This window comes from Salvelinus fontinalis, unplaced genomic scaffold (genome assembly GCF_029448725.1).
Source record: "Salvelinus fontinalis isolate EN_2023a unplaced genomic scaffold, ASM2944872v1 scaffold_0379, whole genome shotgun sequence".
NCBI classification, from domain to species: Eukaryota; Metazoa; Chordata; class Actinopteri; order Salmoniformes; family Salmonidae; genus Salvelinus; species Salvelinus fontinalis.
Genome location: NW_026600588.1, coordinates 135,001 through 149,310, shown reverse-complemented (window position 1 = coordinate 149,310; position 14,310 = coordinate 135,001). Strand labels below are relative to the sequence as shown.

At 45.2% G+C, this 14,310-nt stretch overlaps 1 protein-coding gene across 1 annotated transcript in view; it reads left to right on the top strand.

Moving 5' to 3' along the window:
* The first annotated feature begins 3,971 nt into the window (after positions 1–3,971).
* LOC129845832 (disintegrin and metalloproteinase domain-containing protein 9-like) overlaps positions 3,972–14,310 on the top strand; it is a 52,225-nt gene continuing 41,886 nt past the window's right edge. Inside the window, exons 1-6 of the mRNA XM_055913755.1 lie at positions 3,972–4,094; positions 8,323–8,432; positions 8,535–8,611; positions 8,716–8,794; positions 10,704–10,780; positions 14,177–14,310. The exon at positions 14,177–14,310 is cut by the window's right edge and continues 59 nt beyond it. Of these exons, the coding sequence (XP_055769730.1) occupies positions 4,025–4,094; positions 8,323–8,432; positions 8,535–8,611; positions 8,716–8,794; positions 10,704–10,780; positions 14,177–14,310 (547 nt within the window). The 5' untranslated portion in view covers positions 3,972–4,024. The remainder of the gene's footprint in view (positions 4,095–8,322; positions 8,433–8,534; positions 8,612–8,715; positions 8,795–10,703; positions 10,781–14,176) is intronic.

Here is a 14,310-nt window from a genome sequence, read left to right as displayed (position 1 = left end):
TGTGTTCCTCAGGGAGAAAGCCCCCCACTTCTATGTTCCTCAGGGAGAAAGCCCCCCACTTCTATGTTCCTCAGGGAGAAAGCCCCCCACTTCTGTGTTCCTCAGGGAGAAAGCCCCCCACTTCTATGTTCCTCAGGGAGAAAGCCCCCCACTTCTATGTTCCTCAGGGAGAAAGCCCCCCACTTCTATGTTCCTCAGGGAGAAAGCCCTCCACTTCTATGTTCCTCAGGGAGAAAGCCCCCCACTTCTATGTTCCTCAGGGAGAAAGCCCCCCACTTCTGTGTTCCTCAGGGAGAAAGCCCCCCACTTCTATGTTCCTCAGGGAGAAAGCCCCCCACTTCTATGTTCCTCAGGGAGAAAGCCCCCCACTTCTATGTTCCTCAGGGAGAAAGCCCCCCACTTCTATGTTCCTCAGGGAGAAAGCCCTCCACTTCTATGTTCCTCAGGGAGAAAGCCCCCCACTTCTATGTTCTTCAGGGAGAAAGCCCCCCACTTCTATGTTCCTCAGGGAGAAAGCCCCCCACTTCTATGTTCCTCGGGGAGAAAGCCGCCCACTTCTGTGTTCCTCAGGGAGAAAGCCCCCCACTTCTATGTTCATCAGGGAGAAAGCCCCCCACTTCTATGTTCCTCAGGGAGAAAGCCCCCCACTTCTATGTTCCTCAGGGAGAAAGCCCCCCACTTCTATGTTCCTCAGGGAGAAAGCCCCCCACTTCTATGTTCCTCAGAGAGAAAGCCCCCCACTTCTATGTTCCTCAGGGAGAAAGCCCCCCCACTTCTATGTTCCTCAGGGAGAAAGCCCCCCACTTCTATGTTCCTCAGGGAGAAAGCCCCCCACTTCTATGTTCCTCAGAGAGAAAGCCCCCCACTTCTATGTTCCTCAGGGAGAAAGCCCCCCACTTATATGTTCCTCAGGGAGAAAGCCCCTCACTTCTATGTTCCTCAGGGAGAAAGCCCCCCTCTTCTATGTTCCTCAGGGAGAAAGCCCTCCACTTCTATGTTCCTCAGAGAGAAAGCCCCCCCCACTTCTATGTTCTTCAGGGAGAAAGCCCCCCACTTCTATGTTCTTCAGGGAGAAAGCCCCCCACTTCTATGTTCTTCAGGGAGAAAGCCCCCCACTTCTATGTTCTTCAGGGAGAAAGCCCCCCTCTTCTATGTTCTTCGGGGAGAAAGCCCCCCACTTCTATGTTCTTCAGGGAGAAAGCCCCCCACTTCTATGTTCCTCAGAGAGAAAGCCCCCCCCACTTCTATGTTCCTCAGGGAGAAAGCCCCCCACTTCTATGTTCCTCAGGGAGAAAGCCCCCCACATCTATGTTCCTCAGGGAGAAAGCCCCCCACTTCTATGTTCCTCAGGGAGAAAGCCCCCCACTTCTATGTTCCTCAGGGAGAAAGCCCCCCACTTCTATGTTCCTCAGGGAGAAAGCCCCCCACTTCTATGTTCCTCAGGGAGAAAGCCCCCCACATCTATGTTCCTCAGGGAGAAAGCCCCCCACTTCTATGTTCCTCAGGGAGAAAGCCCCCCACTTCTATGTTCCTCAGGGAGAAAGCCCCCCACTTCTATGTTCCTCAGGGAGAAAGCCCCCCACTTCTATGTCAAAGATAATAAAACAAAAACCACTGTAGTAAATACTACAGTATACTGGGGTTATTTTACTACAGTATTTATAGTATAGACAACTGTAAACACGACAGTATACTGGGGTTATTTTACTACAGTATTTATAGTATAGATAACTGTAAAGACTACAGTATACTGGGGTTATTTTTACTACAGTATTTGTAGTATAGCTAACTGTAAAGACTACAGTAAACTACAGTAAAAGTCTTCATATCAGCTGACAGACATGGTGGTGGAGCAGGAAGATTGGAGTATCGTGAACCAAGGGGTTGTGAGTTCAAATCCTAGTTGATGACATGTTGTCCCCAGGACATTCCCAGTATTAGGCAAGACTGCCTTCCCTTCTTGTGCACCAGAGCCATGTAATAGTCTACAATCCATGCCTTATCTAGATATGTTAGTGCCACTGAATGAATTTAAAATGTTGATGGGAGACTCTGTTACAGAGGAGTGTAAATGCTTATTTTTTAGGTTGGATCATGTTGTATTGTTGTATGTTTTAATTCTGTAATGTATTGATTGTTGCTGCCTTCTTGGCCAGGTCTTCCTTGAAAAAGAGACTATGGGTCTCAATGGGCCTTTCCTGGTTAAATAAAAGGTTAAATAAAACCCCCAAAATAAATAGAAAATGTAATCATGTAAGTTGAAAACACTGCATGTTAAAACCACTGTGTGAGAGTATCCCTAACCCTGCAAGCAGTCAAAGAGCTGTGAATGGATCAATGGTTCACCAATCAGGGCCTTGATTGGCTCGGTAACAGTAATAAGACCTGCTGTGAAATACACGTTTCTTTGGACACATACATGTTCTTGCAACGTTTCCCATGAAGCTCGTCTAGAACATTAATATCACATGTTCTGAGAACATGGTAAACACGCTCTGTGTGTGTTAGCACGCGCTCCAGCAGGTATATCACACTGGTCACCATAGCAACACCCACCCGTAGCACGCGCTCCAGCAGGTATATCTCACTGGTCATCCCCAAAGCCAACACCTCCTTTGGCCACCTTTCCTTCCAGTTCTCTGCTTCCAATGTGTCACGATCGTCTAAGGTGGAAACAGTGGACCAAAGTGCAGCGTTGTGAGCGTACATACTTCTTTATTACAAAGAACGAACACTAAACAAAATAACACTAAACATGGACAACTACCCACCAATACAGGTGGGAAAAAAGGCTACCTAACTACCTAAAGCGTACATACTTCTTTATTACAAAGAACGGACACTAAACAAAATAACAAACGAACCGTGACGCCAACGTAGTGCTCACAGGCAACTAAACATGGACAACTACCCACCAATACAGGTTGGGAAAAAAGGATACCTAAGTATGGTTCTCAATCAGCGACAGCGATAGACAGCTGCCTCTGATTGAGAACCACACCCGGCCAAACACACAGAAATACAAAACATAGAAGAAGGAACATAGAATGCCCACCCAAAGGGCGTGAGACAGTGACTGGAACCAATTGCAAAAATCGCTGAAACTGGAGACTTATATTTATATTATTATTTCTACTTGCACATCATCATCTGCTCATCTATCACTCCAGTGTTAATTAGCTAAATTGTAATTATTTCCCTACTATGTCCTATTTATTGCCTTACCTCCTCACGCCATTTGCACACACTGTATATAAACGTATTTTTTTTTCTATTGTGTTATTGACTGTACGCTTGTTTATTCCATGTGTAACTCTGTGTTGTTGTTTGTGTCGCACTGCTTTGCTTTATCCTGGCCAGGTCACAGTTGTAAATGAGAACTTGTTCTCAACTGGCCTACCTGGTTAAATAAAGGTGAAATAAATATAAATAAATCAAAATAAATGTTTGGTGAGACGTTGATGGAATATTCTCCTAATTCACAGAAAACTGGACCCATGAATGAGCTTACAATGTTCCCATGAAACATGTTCAGAGAACATGGTAAACATGTTCTGGGTTAGATCTATTAGAAATGGGAAAAGGGAATGGCCTCCACGAAACGTTCCTTGCACATCGCGGGTACGTTCCTATGAAAATGGTAATGACCTAAGGAGTTCCTCTGAAGGGAACGTTCTCCAAAGTTGTGGGAATGTTTTAATGTTAGCTGGGATGAGAGAAAATAAAAAGTGATTGTCAGTAGATATAGTTACCAACGTTTCGTTTTATTTTTTAAAGATAATCGGGGCTGGCAGGTAGAATTTAGTTTCTGTCCTCTCTGGCCCACACTCCAGTACAGTAGGTGGCGGTAATGCACCATAACGTTGGATGCCAAACGCCGATAAACCTCACAGAAGAAGAGTACCTTTAGGCACACCCCCTCTGGCTCACCGGCGCACCCCCCCTAGCCTTCTCACCTGCCCTGTCCGCCTCCACAGCCCGATAACACAGCTGTCGTCAATGGACAAATGCTGTAGCAAGGATCATGTTGGGGAAAAGTCTAGTGACTTTAGTCTTTCTAATTTGTTGCGTCGTTGGAACCGAGAACAATGAAGGTGAGTGAGAGATTGAGATGTATTTTTATTGCCTGTAGGTGATAGCCTTTTTCCATTACGCTTTGGTACCTGTTGCGATTACAATGCCTCGGGAATTTGATTGTGACATGTAGCCTACCTGATAACAAGGCTACTTTGTCTATCATACCGTTTAACTCTACTTATTAACCACCTAGAGGCTATTTCACAATAACTCTCCCCGACACGTTGTGCTTCCGAACAAAATAATTACTTTTGTTAGCGCTTGTTGTAAATTCTGATCCAGGGTCGGTCTTATTGTTTCAACATAATGCTTAAAGGTTTGGGCTGTGATGGTAAGAGTTGATCCTAAATCAGTTTTGTAATGCGTGGAACCGAATATGAAACGTCGGCTCAACAAATACAACATGGAATGTGGCACACCACAAAAATATATACATTTTGAAAAATGTAAATTCACTTGTTTTAGAGACTTAACATTTTTATATCTTCTTTAGTTTTGCTATTTTTATTTCAGGTTAACAAATAAAAAAGTGGGTTGTTTACTTTAGTTTGTTGTGTTCTGGAAGCCAAGAGAACTAGCTACAGATTGTTACATCAGATAATGGGATTTTAAACAAATATTTTTGGTATCTGTTACTGGGAGTTACAGGTCAGGTACTGTTTGTTGAAGCATAGAGAGATGCCTTCCTCTGTTCATGGAATCAGGAACCTACTAAAATGTCCGTGTTAAGTTGCAAGGGGGTCCGTTTTTGAATGTAGAACATTTTTATCTTTAGATTAATTCAGACTATTTTGAGGAAATGTTTCTGGCTATGTTGTTGCTATGGTGGCTCAAGAGAGACAAACAACAGTAATATTGTTGCGTTTTTTCCCTAGTTTTTCAAGCCGCGGTCTTTAGAGAGTATGAGAGCTCAGATGGTCGCTTCACCTAGCCGATATCTGCCAGGAGCAAACAGAACCCGAGGTGCTTTCCACTGGGCAGCTGTAGAACGGTATATTGTCCCCAGCACAAGGTGCACCTGTGTAATGATCATGCTGTTTAATCCGCTTCTTGATGTGCCACACCTGTCAGGTGGATGAATTATTTAGGCAAAGAAGAAATGCTCACTAACATGCTGACCAGACCGGACACGTCGCGTGCGCGAGCGTCGCAAAATAAATGTAGAAATCCATGTTATTCAATTATTGCACCCACACTGCTCACGCGCGTCAACGATCATCTGCGTTACCAAGGGCTAAAATAGAAGTCATTCCTATTTCTGACGCAGATCGCTCTGAAAGTCCTGCCTCTTCCATCTCCTCATTGGTTTATAGAAGCAGGGTACCCACGTGCCATCTCCTCATTGGTTATACCCACGTGCCCGCTGACGTTACACCGTCACTGGCGATCTGCCCGCCGACGTTACACCGTCACTGTCGATCTACCCGCTTCTTTCGCCATGCCCAGTTTCTCACACTCCAAGTCTGCGGTTCGCCGTACGTAGAGAGAACGGATGATAATGGCCTTGTTAGAGAGCATCAACACCGTGATGTATCAACGGTCAGTTGTGACTGACTGATCTACAAATCATATTGAGTAGTCGCAATGCCTTGGAAAAGGATTCAGACCCTTTGAATTTCTTCACATTTTATTGTGTTACAAAGTGGGGATAAACATTTTATTCAATTGTCATTTTTTTTCGTCAACAATATACTCAAAAATACTCTGTCAAAGTGGAAACTTTAAAAAAAAATATATATTAATAAAAATTAGATGACTAAAATATTGCATAAGTATTCAGCCCCTTTATTTAGGCCTAAATTAGTTCAGCAGTCAAATTTGGATGAACAAATCACATAAGTTACATGGATTCACTCTGTGTGAAATAATAGAAGTTGACGTGTTTTTTTAATGACTTCCTCTGTCCCCCATATTATACAACATCTATAAGGTCCCTCAGTCTAGTAGTTAATAATTACCCCTTCCTCTGTCCCCTCAGTCTAGTAGTTAATAACTAACCCCTTCCTCTGTCCCCAATATTATACAACATCTATAAGGTCCCTCAGTCTAGTAGTTAATAATTACCCCTTCCTCTGTCCCCTCAGTCTAGTAATTAATAACTACCCCTTCCTCTGTCCCCTCAGTCTAGTAGTTAATAATTACCCCTTCCTCTGTCCCCTCAGTCTAGTAATTAATAACTACCCCTTCCTCTGTCCCCTCAGTCTAGTAGTTAATAATTACCCCTTCCTCTGTCCCCTCAGTCTAGTAATTAATAACTAACCCCTTCCTCTGTCCCCTCAGTCTAGTAGTTAATAACTACCCCTTCCTCTGTCCCCTCAGTCTAGTAGTTAATAACTACCCCTTCCTCTGTCCCCTCAGTCTAGTAGTTAATAACTAACCCTTCCTCTGTCCCCTCAGTCTAGTAGTTAATAACTAACCCTTCCTCTGTCCCCTCAGTCTAGTAATTAATAACTAACCCCTTCCTCTGTCCCCCATATTATACAACATCTGGAAGGTCCCTCAGTCTAGTATTGAATTTCAATCACAGATTCAACTACAAAGACCAGGGAGCTTTTTGAAAGCCTCATAAAGAAGGGCATTGATTGGTAGATGGGTAACAATAACAAATCAGACATTGAATATCTCTTTTAGCATCATGGTCAAGTTAATAATGATGCTGTGGATGATGTATTAAACCACACAGACACAGTCGTCCTTCTGAACTGAGCTGCAGGACAGGAATGAACCTGCTCAGGGATGTTACCATGAGGTCATTGGTGATGTTAAAACATGGCTGTGATTGGAGAACTGAGAATTGTAGTGACTCCACAATAACGACTTAAATGACAGTGAAAAATAAAGATATACATAATAAAAATATATTCATAATAAAAGAATAATATACATAATAAAAATAATAATATACATAATAAAAATATATACATAATAAAAATATATACAGAATAAAAATATATACAGAATAAAAATAATAATATACAGAATAAAAATAATAATATACAGAATAAAAATATTCCACAACATGCATTGTGTATGCAACGGGGCAACAAGTAATACTGTAAAAAAAAAAAGGAACACACTTTTTGTCCAAATGCACCTAAATAATTTGGGCAAACACAACACATCACTAAGTTAAGGCGTCCACATGCTTCCCAGGTGTAGTAAAGCACTTAGAGACTTACCCAGAAAGACTCCCAGCTGTAATCACTCTTAGAGACTTACCCAGAAGGACTCCCAGCTGTAATCACTCTTAGAGACTTATCCAGAAAGACTCCCAGCTGTAATCACTCGTAGAGACTTACCCAGGAAGACTCCCAGCTGTAATGACTCGTAGAGACTTACCCAGGAAGACTCCCAGCTGTAATGACTCTTAGAGACTTACCCAGAAAGACTCCCAGCTGTAATCACTCTTAGAGACTTACCCAGGAAGACTCCCAGCTGTAATGACTCTTAGAGACTTACCCAGAAAGACTCCCAGCTGTAATGACTCTTAGAGACTTACCCAGGAAGACTCCCAGCTGGAATCACTCTTAGAGACTTACCCAGAAAGACTCCCAGCTGTAATGACTCTCAGAGACTTACCCAGAAAGACTCCCAGCTGTAATCACTCTTAGAGACTTACCCATAAAGACTCCCAGCTGGAATCACTCGTAGAGACTTACCCAGAAAGACTCCCAGCTGTAATCACTCGTAGAGACTTACCCAGAAAGACTCTCAGCTGCCAAAGGTGTTTCTTAACATGTATTGATTCAAGGAAGACTGTTTTTATTTATTTTCTATTCATCTTTTTTATAAAATTACAAACTTTGACATCAGAGTATTTTGTGTAGATTGTTGATAAAAAAAAAATACAATTGAATCCATTTGAATCCCACTTTGTAACACAATAATATGTGACGAAATCCAAGGATACTTTCGCAAGGCCCTGTATTTATGATGCAAGGTGATTTGTAGATCAGTCCGTCTCGATTCGCCTTTCTGGTCGGGCTTCAATGTCGATGGCGCCTAATGAGTCACTTATACTCAGCAATGCATCAGGTTTTCCACTCATTTATTTAACTTGGGACCGTGCTAATATGTCATCATTGACACATTTCAGTAGATTGATGTTATTTATTTTATGAATTAGCTGTTTTGTTTGATTGGCCTATGAGACTTTGGCTGTGTATATAATCTTTGTCATTCAGGACGTTGACCATTAGATAATGAGTAGGCCAGTAGTTCATAGCTGTTCTTTCTACCTTTCAGATCTTTTCCATGGACAAACATCTAAACTTTCCAGCTACACGGTTGTAAAGCCTCAGCTTATTCACAGGAGATGGGCAAGAAATGCCGACAGACTTCCTGAATCGGGAAAGGTAAGATGACCTCTACAGGTCTCCCAACTTGTGTTTTGGCACGTGATGGTAAATGACGACTGGTGTATTTTCACGTGACTGTGTTGTTGCAACTCATTTCAGACTGAAGAACCTGAGGAACGTTCTTATTCGTTGATCATTGACAACAAGGAACATTTCCTCCGTCTTAAAAATAACAAGTATGCCAGTTTTATTTTCTATTACGTTCTAGTAATGACCTTAAGGTCACACAATTCTATTCTTGTGGAGTGATCGGTGGATTTTTTTTTTCTTTTGTCATCAGAGAGTTTTTATCCAAAAGCTTTGTTCAGTTTTCCCATGAAGCCAGTGGGAATCTGACGCCTACATATCCTAAACCTGATGTAAGTAGCAGAGACTACATTGCAGAATGACATTGGATGGATTGTAAGGGGAGACTCGGGTGGGAGGGGGACTGACAAGCTGGATGGGGTGGGAGGGGGACTGACGAGCTGGGTGGGATGGGAGGGGGACTGACGAGCTGGATGGGGTGGGGACTGACAAGCTGGATGGGGTGGGGACTGACAAGCTGGATGGGGTGGGGACTGACAAGCTGGATGGGGCGGGGACTGACAAGCTGGATGGGGCGGGAGGGGGACTGACAAGCTGGATGGGAGGGGGAGGGGGACTGACGAGCTGGATGGGAGGGGGAGGGGGACTGACGAGCTGGATGGGGTGGGAGGGGGACTGACGAGCTGGAAGGGGGACTGACGAGCTGGATGGGAGGGGGACTGACGAGCTGGATGGGAGGGGGACTGACGAGCTGGATGGGAGGGGGACTGACGAGCTGGATGGGGTGGGAGGGGGACTGACGAGCTGGGTGGGAGGGGGACTGGCGAGCTGGGTGGGAGGGGGACTGACGAGCTGGACGAGCTGGATGGGGTGGGGTGGGAGGGGGACTGACGAGCTGGATGGGAGGGGGACTGACGAGCTGGGTGGGAGGGGGACTGACGAGCTGGGTGGGAGGGGGACTGACGAGCTGGACGAGCTGGATGGGGTGGGGTGGGAGGGGGACTGACAAGCTGGGTGGGGTGGAAGGGGGACTGACGAGCTGGATGGGGTGGGAGGGGGACTGACGAGCTGGATGGGAGGGGGACTGACGAGCTGGATGGGAGGGGGACTGACGAGCTGGATGGGGTGGGAGGGGGACTGACGAGCTGGATGGGGTGGGAGGGGGACTGACGAGCTGGATGGGGTGGGAGGGGGACTGACGAGCTGGATGGGGTGGGAGGGGGACTGACGAGCTGGATGGGGTGGGAGGGGGACTGACGAGCTGGGTGGGAGGGGGACTGACGAGCTGGGTGGGAGGGGGACTGACGAGCTGGGTGGGAGGGGGACTGACGAGCTGGATGGGGTGGGAGGGGGACTGACGAGCTGGATGGGGTGGGAGGGGGACTGACGAGCTGGATGGGGTGGGAGGGGGACTGACGAGCTGGATGGGAGGGGGACTGACGAGCTGGATGGGAGGGGGACTGACGAGCTGGATGGGGTGGGAGGGGGACTGACGAGCTGAGTGGGAGGGGGACTGACGAGCTGGGTGGGAGGGGGACTGACGAGCTGGACGAGCTGGATGGGGTGGGGTGGGAGGGGGACTGACGAGCTGGGTGGGGTGGGAGGGGGACTGACGAGCTGGATGGAGTGGGAGGGGGGGATACATACATACACAAATACGATTTGTTTAACACTTTTTTGGTTCCTACATGATTCCATATGTGTTATTTCATAGTTGTGATGTCTTCAATATTATTCTACAATGTAGAAAATAGTAAAAATAAAGAAAAACCCTTGAATGAGTAGGTGTCCAAACATTTGACTGGTACTTTACATACATACGTTATGGCTGTATATTTCCACATGGCGGTTTTAAATGGCATGCTTGTTTATAGCTGCCTGTCACTTGGTGGTGTGTTGCAGGTCCATTGTTATTACCATGGTGATGTGTGTGTTGCAGGTCCATTGTTATTACCATGGTGATGTGTGTGTTGCAGGTCCATTGTTATTACCATGGTGATGTGTGTGTGTTGCAGGTCCATTGTTATTACCATGGTGATGTGTGTGTTGCAGGTCCATTGTTATTACCATGGTGATGTGTGTGTTGCAGGTCCATTGTTATTACCATGGTGATGTGTGTGTGTTGCAGGTCCATTGTTATTACCATGGTGATGTGTGTGTTTTGCAGGTCCATTGTTATTACCATGGTGATGTGTGTGTTGCAGGTCCATTGTTATTACCATGGTGATGTGTGTGTTGCAGGTCCATTGTTATTACCATGGTGATGTGGAGGATCATGAAGAATCTTTGGTCGCCCTCAGCACCTGCTCAGGCCTCAGGTCTGTCTCCCATTCACTAATATATAATAATACTAACCCTCAGTATCTACTGACCTCAGGTCTGTCTCTCATTCACTAATATATAATATAATAATACTAACCCTCAGTATCTACTGACCTCAGGTCTGTCTCTTATTCACTAATATATAATAATACTAACCCTCAGTACCTACTGACCTCAGGTCTGTCTCTCATTCACTAATATATAATAATACTAACCCTCAGTACCTACTGACCTCAGGTCTGTCTCTCATTCACTAATATATAATACTAACCCTCAGTATCTACTGACGGTCTACTAACTGAACCACAGAGGACCATGGTCTACTAACTGAACTACAGAGGACCATGGTCTACTAACTGAACTACAGAGGACCATGGTCTACTAACTGAACTACAGAGGACCATGGTCTACTAACTGAACTACAGAGGACCATGGTCTACTAACTGAACTACAGAGGACCATGGTCTACTAACTGAACTACAGAGGACCATGGTCTACTAACTGAACTACAGAGGACCATGGTCTACTAACTGAACTACAGAGGACCATGGTCTACTAACTGAACCACAGAGGACCATGGTCTACTAACTGAACCACAGAGGACCATGGTCTACTAACTGAACCACAGAGGACCATGGTCTACTAACTGAACCACAGAGGACCATGGTCTACTAACTGAACCACAGAGGACCATGGTCTACTAACTGAACTACAGAGGACCATGGTCTACTAACTGAACTACAGAGGACCATGGTCTACTAACTGAACTACAGAGGACCATGGTCTACTAACTGAACCACAGAGGACCATGGTCTACTAACTGAACTACAGAGGACCATGGTCTACTAACTGAACTACAGAGGACCATGGTCTACTAACTGAACTACAGAGGACCATGGTCTACTAACTGAACTACAGAGGACCATGGTCTACTAACTGAACCACAGAGGACCATGGTCTACTAACTGAACCACAGAGGACCATGGTCTACTAACTGAACCACAGAGGACCATGGTCTACTAACTGAACCACAGAGGACCATGGTCTACTAACTGAACCACAGAGGACCATGGTCTACTAACTGAACCACAGAGGACCATGGTCTACTAACTGAACCACAGAGGACCATGGTCTACTAACTGAACCACAGAGGACCATGGTCTACTAACTGAACCACAGAGGACCATGGTCTACTAACTGAACCACAGAGGACCATGGTCTACTAACTGAACCACAGAGGACCATGGTCTACTAACTGAACCACAGAGGACCATGGTCTACTAACTGAACCACAGAGGACCATGGTCTACTAACTGAACCACAGAGGACCATGGTCTACTAACTGAACCACAGAGGACCATGGTCTACTAACTGAACCACAGAGGACCATGGTCTACTAACTGAACCACAGAGGACCATGGTCTACTAACTGAACCACAGAGGACCATGGTCTACTAACTGAACCACAGAGGACCATGGTCTACTAACTGAACCACAGAGGACCATGGTCTACTAACTGAACCACAGAGGACCATGGTCTACTAACTGAACCACAGAGGACCATGGTCTACTAACTGAACCACAGAGGACCATGGTCTACTAACTGAACCACAGAGGACCATGGTCTACTAACTGAACCACAGAGGACCATGGTCTACTAACTGAACCACAGAGGACCATGGTCTACTAACTGAACCACAGAGGACCATGGTCTACTAACTGAACCGCAGAGGACCATGGTCTACTAACTGAACCGCAGAGGACCATGGTCTACTAACTGAACCGCAGAGGACCATGGTCTACTAACTGAACCGCAGAGGACCATGGTCTACTAACTGAACCGCAGAGGACCATGGTCTACTAACTGAACCGCAGAGGACCATGGTCTACTAACTGAACCGCAGAGGACCATGGTCTACTAACTGAACCGCAGAGGACCATGGTCTACTAACTGAACCGCAGAGGACCATGGTCTACTAACTGAACCGCAGAGGACCATGGTCTACTAACTGAACCGCAGAGGACCATGGTCTACTAACTGAACCGCAGAGGACCATGGTCTACTAACTGAACTACAGAGGACCATGCTCTACTAACTGAACTACAGAGGACCATGGTCTACTAACTGAACTACAGAGGACCATGGTCTACTAACTGAACTACAGAGGACCATGTTCTACTAACTGAACTACAGGCTTTACGGCTAAAGCACCACAAACGATTATGTTAGGTCAGAGCCAAGTCACATCAATTTACAGAAATACTCATCATAAATGTTGATGAAAATACAAGTGTTAGACATGGAAATATAGATAAACTTCTCCTCAATGCAACCGCTGTGTCAGATTTAAAAAATAAAAAAATAAAAAAAACTTTACCGAAAAAGCACACCATGCAATAATCTGAGTACAGCTTTCAGACAACAAAGCAGCCAAACAGATATCCGCCATGTTGGAGTCAACAGAAGTCAGAAATAGCGTTATAAATATTCACTTACCTTTGATCTTCATCAGAATGCACTCCCAGGAATCCCAGTTCCACAATAAATGTTTGATAAAGTCCCTCATTTATGGCCAAATACCTCCTTGTTGTTCGCGCGTTTAGTACACAATCCCAAATCACGACGCGCCGGCAAGTCCATGCGAAAGTTCAGACTAAAAGTTATATTACAGTTCGTAGAAACATGTCAAACGATGTATAGAATCAATCTTTAGGATGTGTTTATCATAGAATTCCTTTGTCTGTAGAAATGCAATGGAACGCAAGCTAACTCTCACGTGAACGCGCGTCACGAGCTCATGGCACTCTGCCAGACACCTGGCTCAAACAGCCCTTATGAGCCCCCACTTCACAGTAGAAGCATCAAACAAGGTTCTAAAGACTGTTGACATCTAGTGGAAGCCTTAGGAAGTGCAATATGACCCCATAGACACTGTTTTCGATAGGGGATGAGTTGAAAAACTACAAACCTCAGATTTCCCACTTCCTGGTTGGATTTCTTCTCAGGTTTTTGCCTGCCATATGAGTTCTGTTATACTCAGACATAATTCAAACAGTTTTAGAAACTTCAGAGTGTTTTCTATCCAAATCTACTAATAATATGCATATATTAGCAACTGGGCCTGAGTAGCAGGCAGTTTACTCCGGGCACCTTATTCATCCAAGCTACTCAATACTGCCCCCCAGTCCCAAAGAAGTTTTAACAAGGAAGTTCTCCAGTCCTTTCATAATAGTTTCCTGGTTTGTCTAACCAGTTATCCTGTCGTTCCCTGTCCTCTCCTTCTAATCAATGACTTCAGCTTGATTCGAGGAAATGTTGTGAAACCATTGTGGTGATCTGTAATTTGTCAGCGTTGATTATGAATCTGTCTGTCTGCACTTCTTCTTCGTAGGGGTGTCATTCTCCTTGGCAACCAGAGTTATGGGCTGGAACCAGTCAAGCAGTCGACAAACAACGAGCACCTCCTCTACCGCCTAGAGCACAGCCAATCGGAGCCCTTTGTCTGTGGAGTGACCAATGAGACGT